Source organism: Camellia sinensis, chromosome 10 (assembly GCF_055761805.1).
Source record: "Camellia sinensis isolate YWXY chromosome 10, ASM5576180v1, whole genome shotgun sequence".
Lineage (NCBI taxonomy): Eukaryota > Viridiplantae > Streptophyta > Magnoliopsida > Ericales > Theaceae > Camellia > Camellia sinensis.
The window spans coordinates 172,789,836-172,808,553 of record NC_138970.1 but is presented as its reverse complement, the minus strand read 5'-3'; the positions used below and the strand labels follow the sequence as shown (position 1 = coordinate 172,808,553).

The following is an 18,718-nucleotide window of genomic DNA, read 5'->3' as shown; positions in this document are numbered from 1 at the left end:
GGTGGCCTTTTTCCAAAATCTCGCTATAAGATAAAGAGAGAGAATCTGTTATGTTTTTTTTATAGAGAGTAACAGTGGAGCACCGTGGTAGATAGGGGCAAGACTTGCTTACTTGGCTATATTTTTTTTTTTGTTCATAATCGCTTGCTTTACTTGAACAAGAAATAACATTTTACAATTTGTTTTTGGTTCTTTAGAGTGGAGATCTTATGTTGTTTTTAACTTGTATTTCAAGGTTGGGACTGGATTGTCTCTAGTTAGGTAGCCCAATTGAATTATTCAGTCTGGCACATTTCTAGTTTGTCTCAATAATTATTACCATTCAATATATAGAATTCATCGAGTAATTTATTCATGCAAAAAATCACATTATTCAAATATCGATAGCCAGTTGATTAGTTCACATTAACGTAATTTTTTGTAAAAATGAAATACTCAACGAGTTCTACACATTAAATAGTTCAAATTATTGATTTGAAATCCATGATAGGCTCACAAAAACCCAACAACAAAGTCTAATCCGATTAGGACGGGAGACAGACCTATGCCTTTGGGGTTAGTATCTCAAAATTTGCACTCATTGTGATGCTAGGTGGTTGGCTATTGCACTAAAAATCTCCTTGGAAGGAAAATTATTGGATGGTTCAACCAATCATAAAACACCATGCTCTCTTATATTTCCCAATCATTCAATACAAAATCGCAAGTCTCATTCCTTTCACCAATTGCAATACACATGGAACATCACGTAACGTTGCCCCAGAACAAACCAATAAATTCTCCATTGGAAGGGTCTTTCCTTGCAAATCAGCTTTCCTTTTCAACTTGGGAGCACTTAATCCTTCGAAAATGTAAGTTAATCCGGCTGATGCAATACAAGGATACGTACAAGATTTTAATCTTTAAACGCACTCAAACAATGGAATAAATGAGACTTTAGACGAGATTCTTATTCAGTCTTTCCATGCAAACATAGCACCATAAAATCAGACTGATGAGTTTTATGATCCTTTTTGCTTCCTTGTTCTAATACACGATGGTACTTGAACTCCAAGACACCAATACAAAGTTTCAATCGTAACCTAGGAAATATAAATTGCTTCATCTAATTTGACTTGTAACAAACAATTATTCTTGACGGTGACACAAATATAATAGAATACAGAAAAAAAAACAAAAACAAAAATTGATGCATCGGACATTACATGACCATACCAACAAGAAGAATGCAGCATTCATGTGTTGTTTTTATTCGATTCGCAACATAAATAATTTTTATTAATATTGGTTCCGGCAGTTATAATAGAAGATTAAAGAATCAACATAGTGCAAATATGCACCATTGTGAACCTCATGCATTTTATTCTTTTGAGTTACACTTTGTGGCCCTAACCTTGTCGAAGCGTTCTTAAAAACTAAGCAAGCAAATAGGGCAAAAAGAATATGGTGAAGTATGTTCGGGATGAAGCTGCCACACTTTCTTCCGAGAGCTTCAATATGGCTGCGCTGCAACTGCTTCAATTTTCTAAATTATAACCTCTGTTTCTCTGTCAGGAAATTCCATTCGTTGCTGGAACAGTGCTAATGTACAAATCCACCAGTATAAATGCACCGTTGCATCTCCATACTACCATTGACGATGATCATCACTGAAAGAGGAAAACATATAGGAAAATCTAGTTCTTCAACTTGTACCAGATCATGCCACAGCATCAGCTTGTCTCTTGGTTAGTCGTGCATACAAGCCATCTTTAGTGAGAAGCTCCCAATGGTCGCCCATCTGCATGTAGGAATATAAGTTGGTGTCATACTTCACTGAAACCGTAACATAAATTATTAGGTGCAAGTACTTGACATGATCAGAACTGTTCCAGTCAGTTTTGTTGGGATGGTATGAATCCTAATAAACACATAACACTAACTACTCGACCATGGATTCTATTTGGAATAAGAGTATTTTTATATTTAAGCACTTGTCACTAGTTGCCCTACTTCTATGTATATGTAGTTGAGGCGGCTATCCCTGCATCTTGTGTAACATTTTCTGATCATGGTGGAACCACAGCTATTGTGGAAATCGCCCCAGTTTTGTGTGAAGCACATAATCTTGTGCCACGCATGTGATTTACAATTTTTATTAATCTGTTCTCTGTTTTTTGTGGCTCGCCAATCTGGCTCAGGTGTTAAAGATTTCTAGCAAGTTTGTAGCCAAGGCATTTCCAGAATGCCTTGGCTTCTCATTGCTCTATCAATAATCAAACCAGTAATGCTGCAAGAGGGCACAATCTGCAACATGCTAGCCACACATAAGTTTAGTATCAATTTAACAAGTTATTATCTGCACCAAGCCCAAGCCATATGAAGATAGCATGGGCTCATTTGCGTGGTAATCATCCTTTTGTGGTGTTCTATTGCTTTTAAAAATAAATGAACAAATAACAGAAGCCACCATAACTATAACAAAATACAAAGGTTAACATGTAATATGGAAATCCAACAATCAGAGTGCATACCTCCACAATTTGACCACCATCCATTACCACTATCCTGTCAGCAGCTTGTATAGTGGAGAGTCTGCAGAAAGAAGGAATCATTTGCAAGAACATACCATCAATATACTCAAAAAGAGAGTATAGGACTCACCTGTGTGCAATTACCATGACAGTTCTCTTGGACTTCAAGTCATTCCTGACAGCACGAAGAACACCCTACGTATTGTGGCAAATAATACACATGCATCAAGTCAGTGCTTCAAAGTTCCCATGTGTTAGTGATTCTGTTAATGTTGGACATAGCTACCTTGACATAGTGTTCACTCTCTGCATCTAGAGCACTAGTGGCTTCATCCAAGATCAAAATGGTTGGATCCCTAAGAATAGCACGAGCAATTGCAATTCGTTGCTTTTGGCCTCCACTAAGCAAATCATCATCAACAATTGTTTTGTAACCATTAGGCAGGGAAGAGATGAAATTGTGAGCATATGCCTGCTTGGCAGCCCATTCCACATCCTCCTGCTTAATATCTCGTGTACATCCGTATCTTATGTTTGAACTAACATCCATCCGGAAAAGTCGGGGTTCCTATTAAAAACACTTATAGTAAGGAAAAAAAATTTCATACAAATTTCACTTTCATGAAGGGGCTGGAAGTTAACAAACAGTACCTGTCCTACATATCCAATTCTTTCCCTCAACCATTTGATGTCCAAGTCTTTAAGAGGAAAGCCATCAATTAAAATCTACAAATTTAAATAAGTACATATGAAAAGTTTGAGTAATTTAAATTTGTGCACTGTATAACCAAGTAAAAGCAAGAAAGGAATAATTGAATGTCTCAATAGATATCAAATCCAAGACATACAAGGTATTTTGATAAATAAATAAATAAAAAGTAATAAATAAAAGGTCAAATATGCAATGATGTAGTGCCAACCATCAAAAGAAAAATTATCACAATGGTCATAGAGACATAAAGCTCCAGCTTCATCAATACCATGTTCTGTAGATTCCAGAATATTTCAGCTTAATTTAAGGTTGATCACTGGTTTCTCTCTCCCTCTCTCTTTTTTTTTTTTTTTTTTTCCTATTTTAATTGTTCCAATCATGCTGCCGTGAACGAGAGTTTTCAGGATTTTCTTCTTTAGGGAAAACCAAAGTCTTTGGGAATTTCTGTCTAAATATAATGAGTTCTTGTTGGAATCATCTAGGTTATGTGAATGACTATAAACCCAGATGCTGAGATAGTTAAACCTGCTTCTGCTTTTTTCTAGTAGGCTTGTTGTGGCAAGACTGGCGCATTCATATCAATATTGTCCACTCAATTGGAAAGCACAAAATATTTCATTTTATTTAATGGAAAGATGTCAGCACAAGGGTAGAGGAGCTTACCTGACCACTTGTTGGTTCATAAAGATGAAGCAGAAGATTTACAAGAGTGCTTTTTCCACTACCACTCAGACCAACCTAACCAACATCAGGTTAAAGTTTATTTATTTCTAGTGGTCATCATGGAAGAAATAACACCAATAAAGAGACCAACAATTTCTTACAATTGCAATAACTTCATTAGGATGCACCGAGAGATTTACATTTTTTAGTACAGGTACCTGTTCAAATGGTCAAAATATCAAATTTTTTCTGTAGTAGTACCAAAAGACTTTAAGTGAAAGTGAACATAACTAACACAAGCCAATTTAGTCATATAGTCTGATTGGGAAAAAAGGCAAGCAACATTCGTACAAGATGGATTTAACAAGCTATGTCAAAGTGAAAAGCCCAGTGCAATTCTCAGTGTGTTCAACATATATGTAGCATTCAGGATTAAAAAATGTACCGTTGGTCTTGAAGGATAATAAAAAGACACATTCACAAACTCAATTCGCCCCATCAGCCTTTGCAACTTTAATCCTGCAATATGTTGACATCTGATACCCAATTCACTAAACAAACTTAATTGCAAAAACAAGCTTTAGAAGAAAAAGAATGTGTCAGCAAAAAGAGTCAAAAGAAAGTGATATATTTGAAGAGCGAATACCACCAAGTAATAAGAAAACCTACAGTCACACAACAGAAAATAGGATTCTATAACAATATCAATCAAAAAATTTGATGCAATTCTAAAGGTGATTTTGATGGTTGTGCCTTTAGGTACATATTCAATTTAGGGGCCGAATTTTTGGGGGTTTTGAGCCTTAATTAAGCACTCATCTCCTCTTAGTTGCCTCTCACTCCTTTCTCATTTTATTCCTAAATCTCCTCAAAGTATGGAGAACCTATACATCTACCCTATCTGTGGCTATTTACCAGGCTCAAGTATGACAATGAATTGATTTCCTAAATGGGGTGATGCAGCATTGTGTTAACCTTTGGAGCAGAACCTTGTCTACTAATGACAAAAACAAATGCCAAGGTCCAGGCCACTACATGGTGTCCATAACATCATTCTGCAAGAACAGAGGATGCAAAATCACAAGTGAACCACAATAATATTCAATAAACCTTCATAGATTTTCTTTAGGCCTCTAACATGCACAGGCACAAAAATAAAACAATTCATAGACTTCTTTTAGTGAATAATCTTACATAGTGTAGAATATATTTAACTATGGTCCAAAACTTTAATTCGATTTGAAGCCAGAAAAAAGAAGTTCAAGCACCATGTATATATAATGAGAACAGGATTTGGGACTCTCAAAACAACCATAATACATACTATCAAAAAGTTCAGGACGGGCTTCATTATATTAGGAAGTTTAAAAAAGTGCTTGCCTTGAGCTAGGAACTGGTCACTGGGTGAAAGATCCATCAGTCGGAAGACTTTTTCACTTGCCCCAACAGATTGCATCAATGATGATAAACTGTCCCCCACCCACCATGTTGAAAAGATCAGCCATTCGCTGTACAATATAAACTTTGTCAATCGCTCTGCTGTTATTTGACCACGCAGAATGTACATTCCTCCAATCAGCACAGCAATAACCTATAAAATTAAATGTGCAAATAAAAAAGCCAACTTTTAAATCATAATGACAAAGCCAGTCGTGATGTTCTGAATGATATACATCGAAGCATTTGATTTAACAGTGGCATGTAAGCTTAACTGACTTCAACATGTCCCAATTGCATTAAAGAAAACGTCAAAATGTAAGAATCCTACATAATTCAAAAACTGCAGCAATTTCTGAATTGCTTGCAGTAAAAAAGTTTGGGCAAGTAAACCAGACTTTTCTTTGATGAAGCCAGGTAATAAAAAATTATTTATTTATATTTTTGTTACAGGGTGAAAGACTACATATATATACTTTTGTTGTAGCATAAGTTTAAATACAAATTTATTGTAAACAATTAAATGTCAAAGGATTGAACAGAATGTTAACAGAATTTCTCGAACTTGTACATCTGTACAACAATATGCTCAGATCTATAAATCTAGAACTTTTTTACGGTGATAAGAGAGAAGCCTGATTGCTAAGAAAGAAGGTATGTTACCTTAATTATTCACATGTTTATCTTGGATTATAGATTGCACTTCATCTGTACTACTTTACGGGAAAGGCCAGGTTACTTCTCGGTTATGGATGCTGCTTGTTGCGTCTTTTGGGTTGGTTTGGGTGCAACCAAATTCTGTGCGGGCAGTATTGCAAAGTTGGGCAGGGGGTAGGGGAGGGAGGAGGTGCCTGAAGGCATGGTTGCTCGCTTTCCATTGCTTAATGTGGTTGATTTGGTTGGAGCGTAATAGGCACATGTTTCAAGGGGTGTCTCATTCAATTCCTTGGTTAGAGCGGCAGCTTCTTATGGTGCTATATAGTTGGGTTACGGGCTTAGTTGATTCAGGTATTTTAGCTTTTGTAGACTCTGCGGAGGATTTGATTTGTTAGTTTTGTTGGGCCTTTGGGGCTGTCGTTTTTGTATTCATTGCATCATGTTGATGCTTTTTCAATAAAGTTTGGTTATTTATAAAAAAAAAAATAATAATAATGCACTTCTTTTATTGCTATAGAGTTTAAACTAGCGTTTCCAAAGTCTAATTCTCCTACTTCCCAAAAAAGAAAAAAAGCTAATGATACCCTCCTACAAGTTTAATTGAAAATTCAATGAAAACTGCAGTGACACCATGTGACAATGGCAAATGCACCAGCATTCCCACCCCACCCAATAAATCCAGGATTGGCATCACTTTCACCTACGGAAGGAATCATGACCTTATACAAAAGAAAATAATGGGATATGTGAATAGTACAGGTGCATGGAAGATTGCAAGGAGATTTAAAAAGGTTTGTGAAGAAGCAAAATTATCTCACACTCGCGTTGACATTTCTTATGCAATTAGCATTGTGAGTTGATCAGGCATGCTCCAATGACATTGATCTATCTGATAGGGAGGCAATTTGCAAAATTCTTCAGTACTTAAAAATCTGCAGTTAAGAAAGGCTACAGTCCATGGGATGTGGGAGCTGCAATGGCAAAATTTCCTTCAAAGAGATGAATTTATACCCAAGGAACTCAAAAGGTTTATTGTGACAACAAGGATCAGAGATATTGCACGTTATCCAATCTAACAAGGCTGGACAAAACATATCTAAGCAGAGTCAGATAGACAATTCAAAAGAGGGAACTGAAATGGAAACCAAAATTTGTTTACTATGAATATTGGAACCACGTTGCTACTTATCAATGAAGAAAAAAATGAAGAGAGAATGAGGAGCCAAGTTGCAAATATCTTGGTCAGAGGGGTAACAAAGTGTGAGGTTCAATACCATCTTAACAAGCTGGACATGTGAATAATCTAGCACCAGAAAGAGATGGCAACTAACAAGCATTCTTTCAAAGGAATAAATGTAAAATCATTAATTAAACACAGAAATAGGACCCCGAATTATCTTAACAATTCTTTCCAACTTCCCTCTCTTATTATATCCTTATATAGATATGTAGCTATAGATGGACCCTAAATTGCATATACATGGCTTTTCCTAAGGCAGCAGAAGGTTGGGTAGGAGGCTGCTTCACACTCAATTGTTGAACATAGCTATAGTCGCCCACAACCCAAAATCACCTGAAAAAACCTCAAGCTCGGGAAGCTACATTGGGTGTCAACTTAAATCAAGCTAAGCCATGCTGTCAAGTTGCAGAAAACGCTTCAATTTATTGATTAGCAACTTCCATAAATAAGGCAGATGTAATCAATTTGATGACAAGAAAGGGCTCACCTGTGTTGAATGATAGAGAATGTTGAAGCTAAGGTTCCAAAATCCATATGCGGCACTTTGCCGCAAGCTTATATCAGCTAACTTCCCCAGCCAATGCTTGTACCTACTCACCAAAGCAGGATATATTTATGTCTGTCACAGAAATTCTAAGTCTAAACCTAGATGCATGAATGTTTGTGTTCCCTTGTACAGATTCTGTAATTAAAAAAAAAATAAGTACGGGAATATAAATTTTTCAAAAAAAAAGAAAAAGTTTACCACTAGAACTTTTTACCTGCCAAGTTCTTGATTCTCAGTTCCGTACACTCGAACAGTTCTCATCAAAGAGAATGTCTCCTGCGCAACCTACATTATATGAAAAAAAACTTTAATTGTAAGATACTTCGGCAATTAATTTCTCATATCTATTAAACATGAGCCTTCTGAAAGTACTTCATTGGCAGAAGCAGTAAATTCTTGAGTTAACTTTGCTGCTTTCTTTTGGTACCTATACAAGAAACGTAAGAAATAATAAATAATAGCACCGCAACAAAAATTTGAAAGGCAAAGTAACAATCTTGGATTTATTGACAAGTTCAAAAGGAGGGTCCAATCTAGGACTTGTTCAAAATACTCATTTCAAAGGCCATGAAAAAGTAAAAAGTGATTTGACCATCATGATCATTCAGACCACATCCACGGCCAAGTTCAACAGTCAACCAAAGAACAAACGTAAAAATGGACTTTACAGTGTCAGTGAGTGAGCTGGCTTTGCTCTCTCCCCAGGTTTCATGTGTGTGAATTCCTAATATCCAAGGCAGCCCAACATGAGCAAGCCAGGGGTTGTCCTAGTATTGTGTTTCAATAAAAAATAAAAAATAGAATAAAAAAAAAATAAAAAAACTCTCGCCAGTTATCAAATTTAGTTTCTTATTACATAACCTCAAATGCCATAACTCTTTAGTTTTCCGTTGCTTAAACTCCTACGTTTACTTTTATCCCCAATTTTTTTAATTCTTAAGTATCCCATCCATAAACTGAATATTTATGTTTCTTTACAAAACAAAAAAATATGACAGAAACATTCATATACACATGAAGGTAGAACTGTTTAAAATCTTACTGGCCATATAACAGCATAATGGCTGACAGAGTAGAGCATATTGCCAATGTATACAATCCAAGTGGCCATGATAAAATCAACAAGTAAATCAATGCACCTGTACCCTGAAAAAGACTAATGAGAATGAGATACTGCACCTGCAGACAAACTCAAGAAGACTTAGTTTTTGATTAGCAAAGGAACCTGCAGAGCATTGCGTAATATCATATTAAGATCATTTCCAATAACACGAGACACTTGCTGACAATCTGCTCCAAGCCTACTAGTCAAATCACCAACTGTTTCGGAGTCAAAGAACAATATATCCTACAAAGGAAGTAACACCATGAATAAAGAAATCCAGACAGAAGATGGTGCTTGTCTCAAAATAAGCACATTGAAACATAATTATAAGATACTATATAATGTGTGTATATATACTGCAGAACCTGATAAAGAAGAGAGGAATATAAAGTTTCCCTCATTCGCTTGACCTGCAAATTGTAAAGGTATGATGTTCTAATCATCAATCCACTAAAAAAATTCAAAAAAAAAAAATTATAATGACCATATTTTGTAAGAAATAGAGGTTTTGCATTCTTGAAAGAAACTCAAGCTTTGTACATTTCATTAACATCATCCACATGACCCAGCAGCAATGTAGTAATCATAAGTCATAACAATGCACATGTTAGCCACTTCTTAGATGCAAATGACCCAAATAACTTCACCACAATATTGAAAATAACCCCAATGTCAAATGTCCAGCTTTTCTTTAACCCTTTCAACCAATAAATGAACAGAATGACAAGATAAGCAGTCTAAATGATCCCCAGGTCAGTCATCCAAATGGTTACAACACATATATCTGCTGTCCTCGTTCTTACAAAAAAGATTTTGAAAAATTAAACCATTAGCAGTAAACTCACAAGGATCATATTTGCAATGCTGAAAAAGCAACCTCGTAGACCACTGTACATAAAATAAAAAGAACATGGGATCAGTAACTGTGTAACATTGTTCAACCAGATAGTTCAAATTTCCAGTTATGGAGTCCATAAGATTGATATAATGCAGTTACTCTTAACAATGAACAGAAAAGGAAAGAAGGTTGCTTTAAATGAATGCATTTATGTATGTAACCAGGCGTACCATTGCGTATTACATTGACAGGAAGGAAGTTTCTCTATTTTGGTCATTAAACTTTAGTTCCATATACTCTAGTGCAGCCTATAAATTTGACCATTGCCAAATTTATTTAGCAGCAAACGGGCAAACGGTCAAATTTTGCTCATTCACCCAAATTTTATTTTATCTTATAAGTTCTTTACCCATATTATTTAATGCAGGTAAACTGATTAAATAAAACGGTGAGTTAGATAGCATAAACCTAGGATTTTATACATTTATAAATGCTTTTGTTTTTAATAGGTGACCCTTGGTTGTACATTCAACAGCACTTTACCAAATTCCCAATACAAAAAAGAGAAAGCAACAAAAACATTCATTTCAAAGAAGTACAATAGTAGGAGAACTCTTTTGTATTCTAGTTTTATAATCTCTCCCCTCATAAACTATTTTCCCAAGTGAATAAATATAGCTGTTCAGACTAAATATATATAGAAATAAGTTACATTACAGCATGTCAAAAGCAAATAACATCTGGAATTCTATTTTCTGTAGCTTGCGAAAATTAATTTTCTTAGCTAAATTTTAAATCAAAGATCAATCATTTACTTGATTGGCAGTGTAAGCTATAGCAAACATAGGCAAGTACAAAATCCTAGGCTCCTAAGTAGCTACTTTAAGTAAATGTCATATAGTATAAGTTAACACATGTCATACTGTGAGAATATTGCGTATATATGTATATATGGTAGTGTATTGTGCATATATTCTGCGAGATCGTGAGAGATTGGGTGAAAATTTTCGTTTTCTTTTTAGTCTTAGGGTTAGGAGTACCATATAATCAGATGTATCCTTTGTATTTTGACATAATTGAATATACAGTTCTTATTCAGAAGTCTTACATGGTATTAGAGCTTTCTCGAAAATCTTAGCAGCCATCCCAAAATCCTCTCTAGTCTTCTGGTTGTTGACCCATCTGGTTCATTACGCACCGTCTAAGTTCGAATCGTGACCAATCTAACTTGGGAAGACCGAGGATTTCTTCCTCTCATTTCGTACAAGGGCTTCGTTTGGCCCGTCTAGTCGTGTTAGGGGCTTTTCTCTCTTTCGGTTTGGTTCACAAGGTCTTCTTCTCTCTCGCTGGAGTAGATTTCGCGCAGCCATTCGCGGGCTCAGCTTCGTATCGTGAAGTTTTCTCGCTCCATGGTTGAGCTTTGCTTGGCGAATCTCCTTTGCTGGTTCTGATACACTGGTGTTCTCTCTCTGAACTGTGTTTGGATTATCTGTGTATTTGGTCTCTCAACTTATTATATTATTGACCCATCTAGTATTATTTTGGATATTACAATTTAACCCATCAGTTTTCTAGCTTTGGATCATTACGATGTTGGATATCCATCAGCTTCAACCTATTGGCATCAGATAAGTGTGCCTTCTGCCATCAAAAGGGCCATTGGAAGTATCATTGTCACAAAAAGAGATGTCTGTCTGCTTTGCATGTGTCTGCCTCGTCTTCTCAGCAATTTCTGATCCAATTCTATGCCTCTACCCTGAGTACCGTTCAGCCTCTCACCAATTCTATTGCATCTACTCTAGCTCCTGATCCTAACTTGGCTTCATTAAGTGCTCAGATTAGTCAGTTTCAGCATATACTGTCTACCTCCCTACCATCCTTGTCTGTCTCTATTGTTTCTTCTCTTCATTCAAGTTTGCTTGGGTCTTCTTCAGGTATCTCTTCGTCTATCTACATTTTGACTCTGGTGCCTCTCATCATATGACTCCCCATCTCTTCTTACTTCAAAATTGTACTCTCCCTCCTTTTCATATTACTGTTAATGCTACTAATGAGTCTGGTATGTCTATTATATCTGTTGGGTCTGTGTTATCGTCTGTTATGTTTGTTGTCTCTATTCCATCTGTCTTTTACGTTCCTCAATTATCTGTCAGTTTATTATCTATCAGTCAGCTTGATGCTTTCGGTTTTGATATTATCTTTTCTTCTTCTATATGTTCTGTGCAGGATTGGATGTCCAAGCAACAGATTGGAACTGACCATAGAGTTGGAGACCTCTATGTGGTGGAGAGCTTGTATCTGCCTATGACAACCTCTCCGACTGCCGTTTCCTCTTTTCAGTTAGATTCTCTATCCAGTCCTTTCTATTTATGGCATTCTAGATTAGGGCATTTGTCTACTAACCGTTTATGGTCTTTAGCTCAATCAGGTATCTTGGGTAAAGTTTCTCCTAGTGAACTTACTGAGTGTCGAGAGTGTAAACTTGCCAAAATAACAGCCTTACCTTTTCGTAAAAGTATTTTTATATCTGATACATCGTTTTCTTTAGTTCATATTGATGTTTGGGGCCTTTCTTCTGTTCCTATCAAAGGAGGTTTTGCATACTATGTATCATTTGTTGATGATTGCACCCTTTACACTTGGGTTTATCTCTTGACTCATAAGTTCGATTTTTATCAAATATACCATACATTTTAGTCTATGATTATTACTCAGTTTGGGTCTACAATTAAAGTGTTACGATCTAACTTGGGTGGAGAATATTTTTAAAATGAGATATGTGAGTATTTTGCCAATTTGGGTACCATTCACCAAACTTCTTGTACAGATACACTTGCCCAAAATGGTCGAGCCGAGCGTAAACACTGTCATCTCCTTGAGACAGTTAAGTCTCTTTTTCTCTCTGCCTCAGTTTCGGCTCTATTTTTTAGGGAGGCAGTTCTTACTGCTGCTTTTTTTCTCAATCGCATGCCTACTTTCCTTCTTTCTGGTTGGTCTCCTTATGAAGCTTTGTTCTCCCAAATTCCTAATTACTCCTTCCTTCGTGTGTTCCTTTGCCTGCTAGTAAGAATTTGGTTGATTACAAATGGGTCTACAAAGTCAAAAACTCATTCTGATGGTTCTCTTGAGCGCTACAAAACTCGTCTGGATGCCAAAGGCTATGAAGCACGGACACGGACACGGCAATTTTCAAAAAATAAGGACACAGACACAGCAGGGGACATGGCGAATTTTATTTTATTTTTTGTTATATATTTTTATGTGTTATGTAGATTCATATTACATTCATCCTAAATCAAAATTAACAAAAACTAACATAGTAACATTAATTCAACAAATATAACCATTACATTTAAACAAATTAATAGATCATACATTTAAAAAAAAGACATAATAAACGATAATAAGAACTAAGGCGAGAAGGGAAAAGCATTCAACATTCAACAATATTCTTCACAAAAGCACTAAATAAAAGAGGCAAAAGAAAAGAAAAAAAAAAAAGAAAAAAAAAAGTAAGCCCTATCGTGTCCCATGCCGCGTCCCCATATGGACACGCGTGTCCCCGCCATGTCCCCTACAAAAAAATCATTAAATTAAAGGGACACGCCATCTGGCTTGTCCCGTACGTGTCCCCAACGTGTTCGCGTGTTGGATAACGCCACGACACCGATTTTGGAGTGTCCATGCTTCATAGGCCACAGGAGTATGGTATTGATTATGAGGAGACCTTTACTACTGTTGCTAAAATGACTACTCTCCGTATTTTGATTTCTGTCGCTGCTGTTAGTTCTTGGCCTCTTTATCAGATGGATGTTAAGAATGTTTTTCTTAATAGCCATCTCACTGAGGAGGTCTACATGCGTCCTCCCCCTGGCCTTTACTATTCCTCTGGATAGGCTTGTCGCCTTCGGCATACTTTGTATGGTCTGAAGCAGTCTCCTCGTGCTTGGTATGATCGCTTTCAAACTGCGATTACTGAGCATGGATTTCATCCTTATGCCCAGGACTCTGCTTTATTTCTTCTCCACACCTCTGTTGGATTTGTTGCCTTATTACTGTATGTGGATGATATAATCATCACTAGTTCTGACTCTTCTGCTATCTCTGAGGTCAAACAGCATCTTTTCCGCACCTTTGAAATGAAAGATCTGAGCCCATTGCGGTATTTTTTTGGTAATGAGACAGCTTCTTCTCCCAAGGACTACTTTTTATCCCAGGCCAAGAATGCCAATAAGGTTATTCATCATGCCGGTCTTACTGACACTAAGATTTCTGATACCCTTATTGAGCTTAATGTAAAGCTCAACACTACTGATGGTGTTCTTTTGGATGATTATGCTTTATATCGAGAGCTCGTGAATTGCTTAGTCTATCTGACGGTTACTCCTCCTAATCTTGCCTATGTTGTTCATATAGTTAGCCAGTTTGTCTCTACTCCTCGCTCCACACATTGGGTTGCATTGGTTCGGATTCTTCGCTATCTTCGAGGTATTATATTTTAGGGTTTACTATTGTCCTCTACTTTCTCTTTGGATTTGGTGACCTATGCTGATTAGGCTGGTGACGTTACTGATCGCAAGTCCACGTCTGGTTTCTGTCTGATTCTTGGCGATTTCTTGATCTCTTGGAAATGCAAGAAACAAACTATTGTTACTCGCTCTACTGCAGAAGCTGAATATCATGCTATGGCTCATGCTACTGCTTCATTGTTTGGCTTCGTTGTCTTCTCTCTGACTTAGGTATCCTTCAGTCTTCTCCGACCCCCCTCTATTGTGACAACCGCAGTGCTATTCAGATTTCACATAACAGTGTCTTCCATGAGTGGACCAAGCACATTGAGATTGATTGTCACTTTGTTCGTGAGCATTTGCAGTCTGGCTCTATCTCACTTCCTTTCATCTCTTCGGCTCTGCAACTTGCTGACTTTTTTACCAAGACTCACACCACTGCACGGTTTCAATTTATTCTTGGCAAACTCTCAGTATTTTCTGCTAAAACACCTTGAGTTTGAGCGAGAGTGTGAGAATAGTGTATATATGTATATATGGTAGTGTATTGTGTATATATTCTGAGAGATTGTGAGAGATTAAGTGAATATTTTTGTTTCTTTTTTAGTCTTAGGGTTAAGAGTACTATATAATCAGATGTATCCTTTGTATTTTGACATAATTGAATATAAAATTCTTATTCAGAAATCTTGCACATACATGCCACCACTTGAAAACAATTCAGGCATGCATAGGCTCACTTGCCAAGACATAAATCTAATGACATTGGGTTTCTTTTCTGTGTCTAAGCCGCAATATAGGAAGGATATAAAAATTTATCAAAAAATATATGTATCTATAGGAAGGATATAAAAAGCCCAATATGAGATCGTGAATGGCTATTTATGAAGTTCATTTTTTTGGTTGCTTTTCAAGAGTTCTTCATAAAATAATGCTATATGCACCAATTAGTGTACTAACTAGTGTACTAACAAATGATGTGGCATAATTTTAAAGGTTTTGGGTATTTGCAATTTATATAATAGGTGGGGTCAGTAATAATGTCATAACACTAGTTGGTACACTAATTGGTGCATGTAGCACCACCATTCTTCATATTATAATACAAATTACTACAAATTGATGTCTAATGTTGAATCATTCCTTAAATATTGATATTATCAAAGCACTGGTGTAGAAAAAAAAGTCATTCACTGTGATGCATTATTGAGGAAGGATCCTTGACCATACAAGATTTTAACCTGCAAATTCCTGCAATGAGACATAGTAGAACCAAAAGACGCACATTCCAGTGGAACACCATGATTTCACCACTTTGCGCTGAAAAGATTGATGCTGTCAAGAAATGTGGTATGGAGATTTCTGAAAACTGTAACAGACAAATGGAATTCAGGTGCATTAGTAAATAAACTGGAACTTGGAACTTGGTAGCTTATTTCACAAAAGAACCTTGCATGCACATTTCCGCAGTGTAATGAAAATATCAAGCATGATTAAAAGATTGTGATTGCTGATTAGGTAGCTATATAACTTTTTCTAGCTCAACATTCACGTACAAACAATTGGAGTTCATATTGACCTCCAACTCCACACTCTTTTGACATTTATGTGGCTTTACTGCTTGAGCTTCTCCTTCCATTTCTATTACTATTGTCCTCCTTAGTAAATCAGAAAAAGAAAATAAAAAAGTTATATACAATGTTGATGGTGTTTATTTTTATTTTTGGTACAATAGGGTGGCTAAACCACAAATCAAGACAGGACGGCAAAATCATTGACCAAACATATCCTGAAGTAACACCTGTGCAAGGCCAGGGTGAACAGAAAGGAAGGCAAGACCAGAACCTTGGTTCACAGCTGCTCTAACTAGATGGTTAGCACATGCATTAGCATCACACCGTCCAAAACCAACTCACATAACCACTGCTGATCCATCAATTGCCAAATGAGAGCAATAACAATATAGCTCGGGTTCCATTAAGTTAATTGATAAACTCTTTTGAGGTCGGGGTTTTGAACTTTCCAAGGAGCCATTGAAAACAGCGTTCACCTAAAATTGTCTAAGGCCATCCGCAGCCCTTACTCAAAATTTTACTCAAATTTGAGTTAAGGCTAAACCCCAAGGAATTGGCCAAGCAGTAAAGACTTAGGATAAAATTCAAGATCTCGAGTTCGAGTCACCCAAGGGGCCAGTGGAGGATTGCCTGGTTGCTAACTTTAGGGCCGTGGAATAATTTGATGTGCGTTGCAAGCTGGCCCGAAAAAACTTTATTTGATATGAACCACTCCAATGGAAAAACTCATTTAAGCATAAATTTGAGTAAAAACTTTATCTGATATAAACCATTCGACTCAGACTTAAGCATGAACTTGAGTAAAAACTTCACTAATGGCATAATGGTAAATTTGAGAGCCACAAAACAATTGAAAATTTTGAGTAAACATTTGACTTTCCCTTGATTTGGTAAAGGAGTGGAAAGTGTTTAGAGAGACTTTTACCCAAATTTAAAATTGATATAAGAGTCTGTTAAGGATTAGAGATGCCCTAACTCATTGTCCAAACAAAAAGGAAAGGGCTTGTGGGTAATTGAAGACCAATAACAATATGGAAATAAGTATAGAAAAAACTAAAACAGTTTTATATGACATGTAGCAAAGAAAAAAGGCTCACAGCTGTAAGAATTAGGGCAGAAAAAGCAGCGAAGATGACCCATCGATCTGTAGCAATCAATTCCCACATCCGCCGGAGCGCCAGCCACACAGTCACCGGCTTGGCCGCCATTACAACTTCGACGTCCTTCGAAAAGCTCCACCAACTTCCTCCAGGCAAAATCGATCGAACAAAACCAATCCACCTTCGCAAACTCTCTGAGAACTCGACATTGGTTTGCCCAGAGTCTTCCGGAGAATCTTCCGAGAAGGTCTGCGTCGGAAATCCATTGATTGAAGCCGATTTTGGGGCAGAAATGTGAATGAAACGCGTATTAGGGTGCGAGAATGAGACATGGAATTGGAATTTGGATTTGGCGGAGAAACAGAGGAGGGTTTTGGTTTTGGTTTTGGTTTTGCGATGTGTGTTGTTGAGAGGGGTGGGCTTGTGGTGGTGGTGGTAGTGGTGGTGGTGGTGAAGAGAAGAAATGAGGCGAGATTGAAGATCGCAGAGAGGAAGAGCCATTGCTGATGGAGTGAGCAAACACTCACAGGTTCTGGATAAAGCTGAGGTTTTCTGGTTATAACTGTCCTTGCGTTTGTATCGCAGAGAGAGAGAGAGAGAGAGAGAGACGTGTCAGAGAGTGCAGGTGACTAAAAATGGGACCCACTAGGGTCTGCGGAGCCGAATATCCGTAGATTGTGTTTTAAGTCAAACCACTTCGACGGTCCAAAAGCGAGGGTCCGTTTAGAGACGGGAAAGCAAAGTAATTCATTCGGCGTCGTTCTAGTTGTTTTGCAAGCAAAACGACACGGTTTGCAGTGTCGTGTACTCGACGCCTTTGCGTTGCCGTGAGAAAACTCCACGAGGTTTGGACACACGTTAAAAATTAATTTTTAAAAAAATATATATATATATAAATAGAAAAGTCAAAAATAAATAAATGTCAAATTTGTTAAATTGGGCCTAATTGTTTAAAAATTTTGATGAAATTTAAAATTTATTTAAATTTTGGATTGTTTGGGCTACATTACCGATCTTTTTTTTTTATTTAAGTCATATTTTTTTTATTTAGGTTATATCAATTTTTTATTATATTGTATATCTTTTTATTAACAAATTAAAAAAATATACTTACTTAAATTATTCTAAATAATCCATTATTTTATTAAACTTTTGAATCAATTGTGTTTTAAGATTTGTTTGGGATGAATTATTATAATTAAATTAATCAATAAAGATAAAGCAAACTAATTTAATAAATAAGATAAAATATTATATTCAAATCATAATCATTTCATTTTTTTTTTCTAACAATCATCTAATCAATTACCCAAAAAAAATTAAAATTTATACCAAACACAATTTTTTTAACTAGACTAAAATAGCTAAAATCTAACCAATCAAGCTAAATTAGTTTATCCCAAACGGATGCTTACTTATTTGGTATTTTTTATTCTTTTCGTCTCAAAATATTAGTCATTTATTTCATTTTAATTGTGTCAAAATATTAGTTAATTTTTAAAAATAATATGAATTTTCTATTTTACCTTTTTTTAAAATTCATTTACAGCACAAAAAAATACAACTATGACAATTGATATTTCTAAAGAAAAATATACTATCAATCAAAGGATAATTTTGAAAAATTATTTTTTAAAAGCATAATAATTACACTACCAAAAAAAATTAAGGCCAAGTTTGGAAAGACTAAAAAAGTGCACTTTTTGTCTTTTTGGACTAAAAAATTGAGGTTGAAAATATAGATGTTTGGGTTAACTTTTTGACTTTTTATTGAAAAATGTGTAATAAAAAATTGTAAAAATTGATTTGTATGGAAAAATTTGA

The 18,718-nt window shown here is 36.1% G+C and overlaps 1 protein-coding gene across 5 annotated transcripts; it reads right to left on the bottom strand.

Annotated features, from left to right (window-relative positions):
• Positions 1-1,245: 1,245 nt before the first annotated feature.
• Positions 1,246-17,700, bottom strand: ABCB26 (transporter associated with antigen processing protein 1). 5 transcript variants are annotated; one of them, XM_028239428.2, is made up of 19 exons: positions 16,892-17,521; positions 15,462-15,589; positions 9,720-9,762; positions 9,240-9,284; positions 8,995-9,117; positions 8,812-8,915; positions 8,142-8,196; positions 7,984-8,054; positions 7,710-7,812; positions 5,269-5,479; positions 4,334-4,407; positions 4,050-4,106; positions 3,889-3,963; positions 3,165-3,239; positions 2,800-3,081; positions 2,644-2,708; positions 2,514-2,574; positions 1,696-1,780; positions 1,447-1,649 (listed from the first exon to the last, which is right to left on the bottom strand). In XM_028239428.2, exons 1-18 carry the CDS (start codon positions 17,393-17,395, stop codon positions 1,700-1,702), a joined length of 2,157 nt encoding a protein of 718 aa, XP_028095229.2. In that variant the 5' UTR covers positions 17,396-17,521; the 3' UTR covers positions 1,447-1,649; positions 1,696-1,699. The 5 variants fall into 5 exon arrangements, with proteins under 5 accessions (XP_028095227.2, XP_028095232.2, XP_028095230.2 ...); XM_028239426.2 differs by having other exon boundaries at positions 1,246-1,780; XM_028239431.2 differs by having other exon boundaries at positions 1,246-1,780; positions 15,451-15,589; positions 16,892-17,518.
• Between the last annotated feature and the right edge of the window lie 1,018 nt (positions 17,701-18,718).

Bases quoted from the DNA above. Each gene is read 5' to 3' on its own strand.
- ABCB26 (XM_028239426.2), bottom strand. From the start codon at position 17,395: ATGGCTCTTCCTCTCTGCGATCTTCAATCTCGCCTCATTTCTTCTCTT. The intron at 4,107-4,333 runs GTACATTTTTTA...CCATTTGAACAG, and splicing joins ATTATCCTTCAAGACCAACG to GTACCTGTACTAAAAAATGT. The intron at 3,240-3,888 runs GTAAGCTCCTCT...TTAAATTTGTAG, and splicing joins ATGAACCAACAAGTGGTCAG to ATTTTAATTGATGGCTTTCC.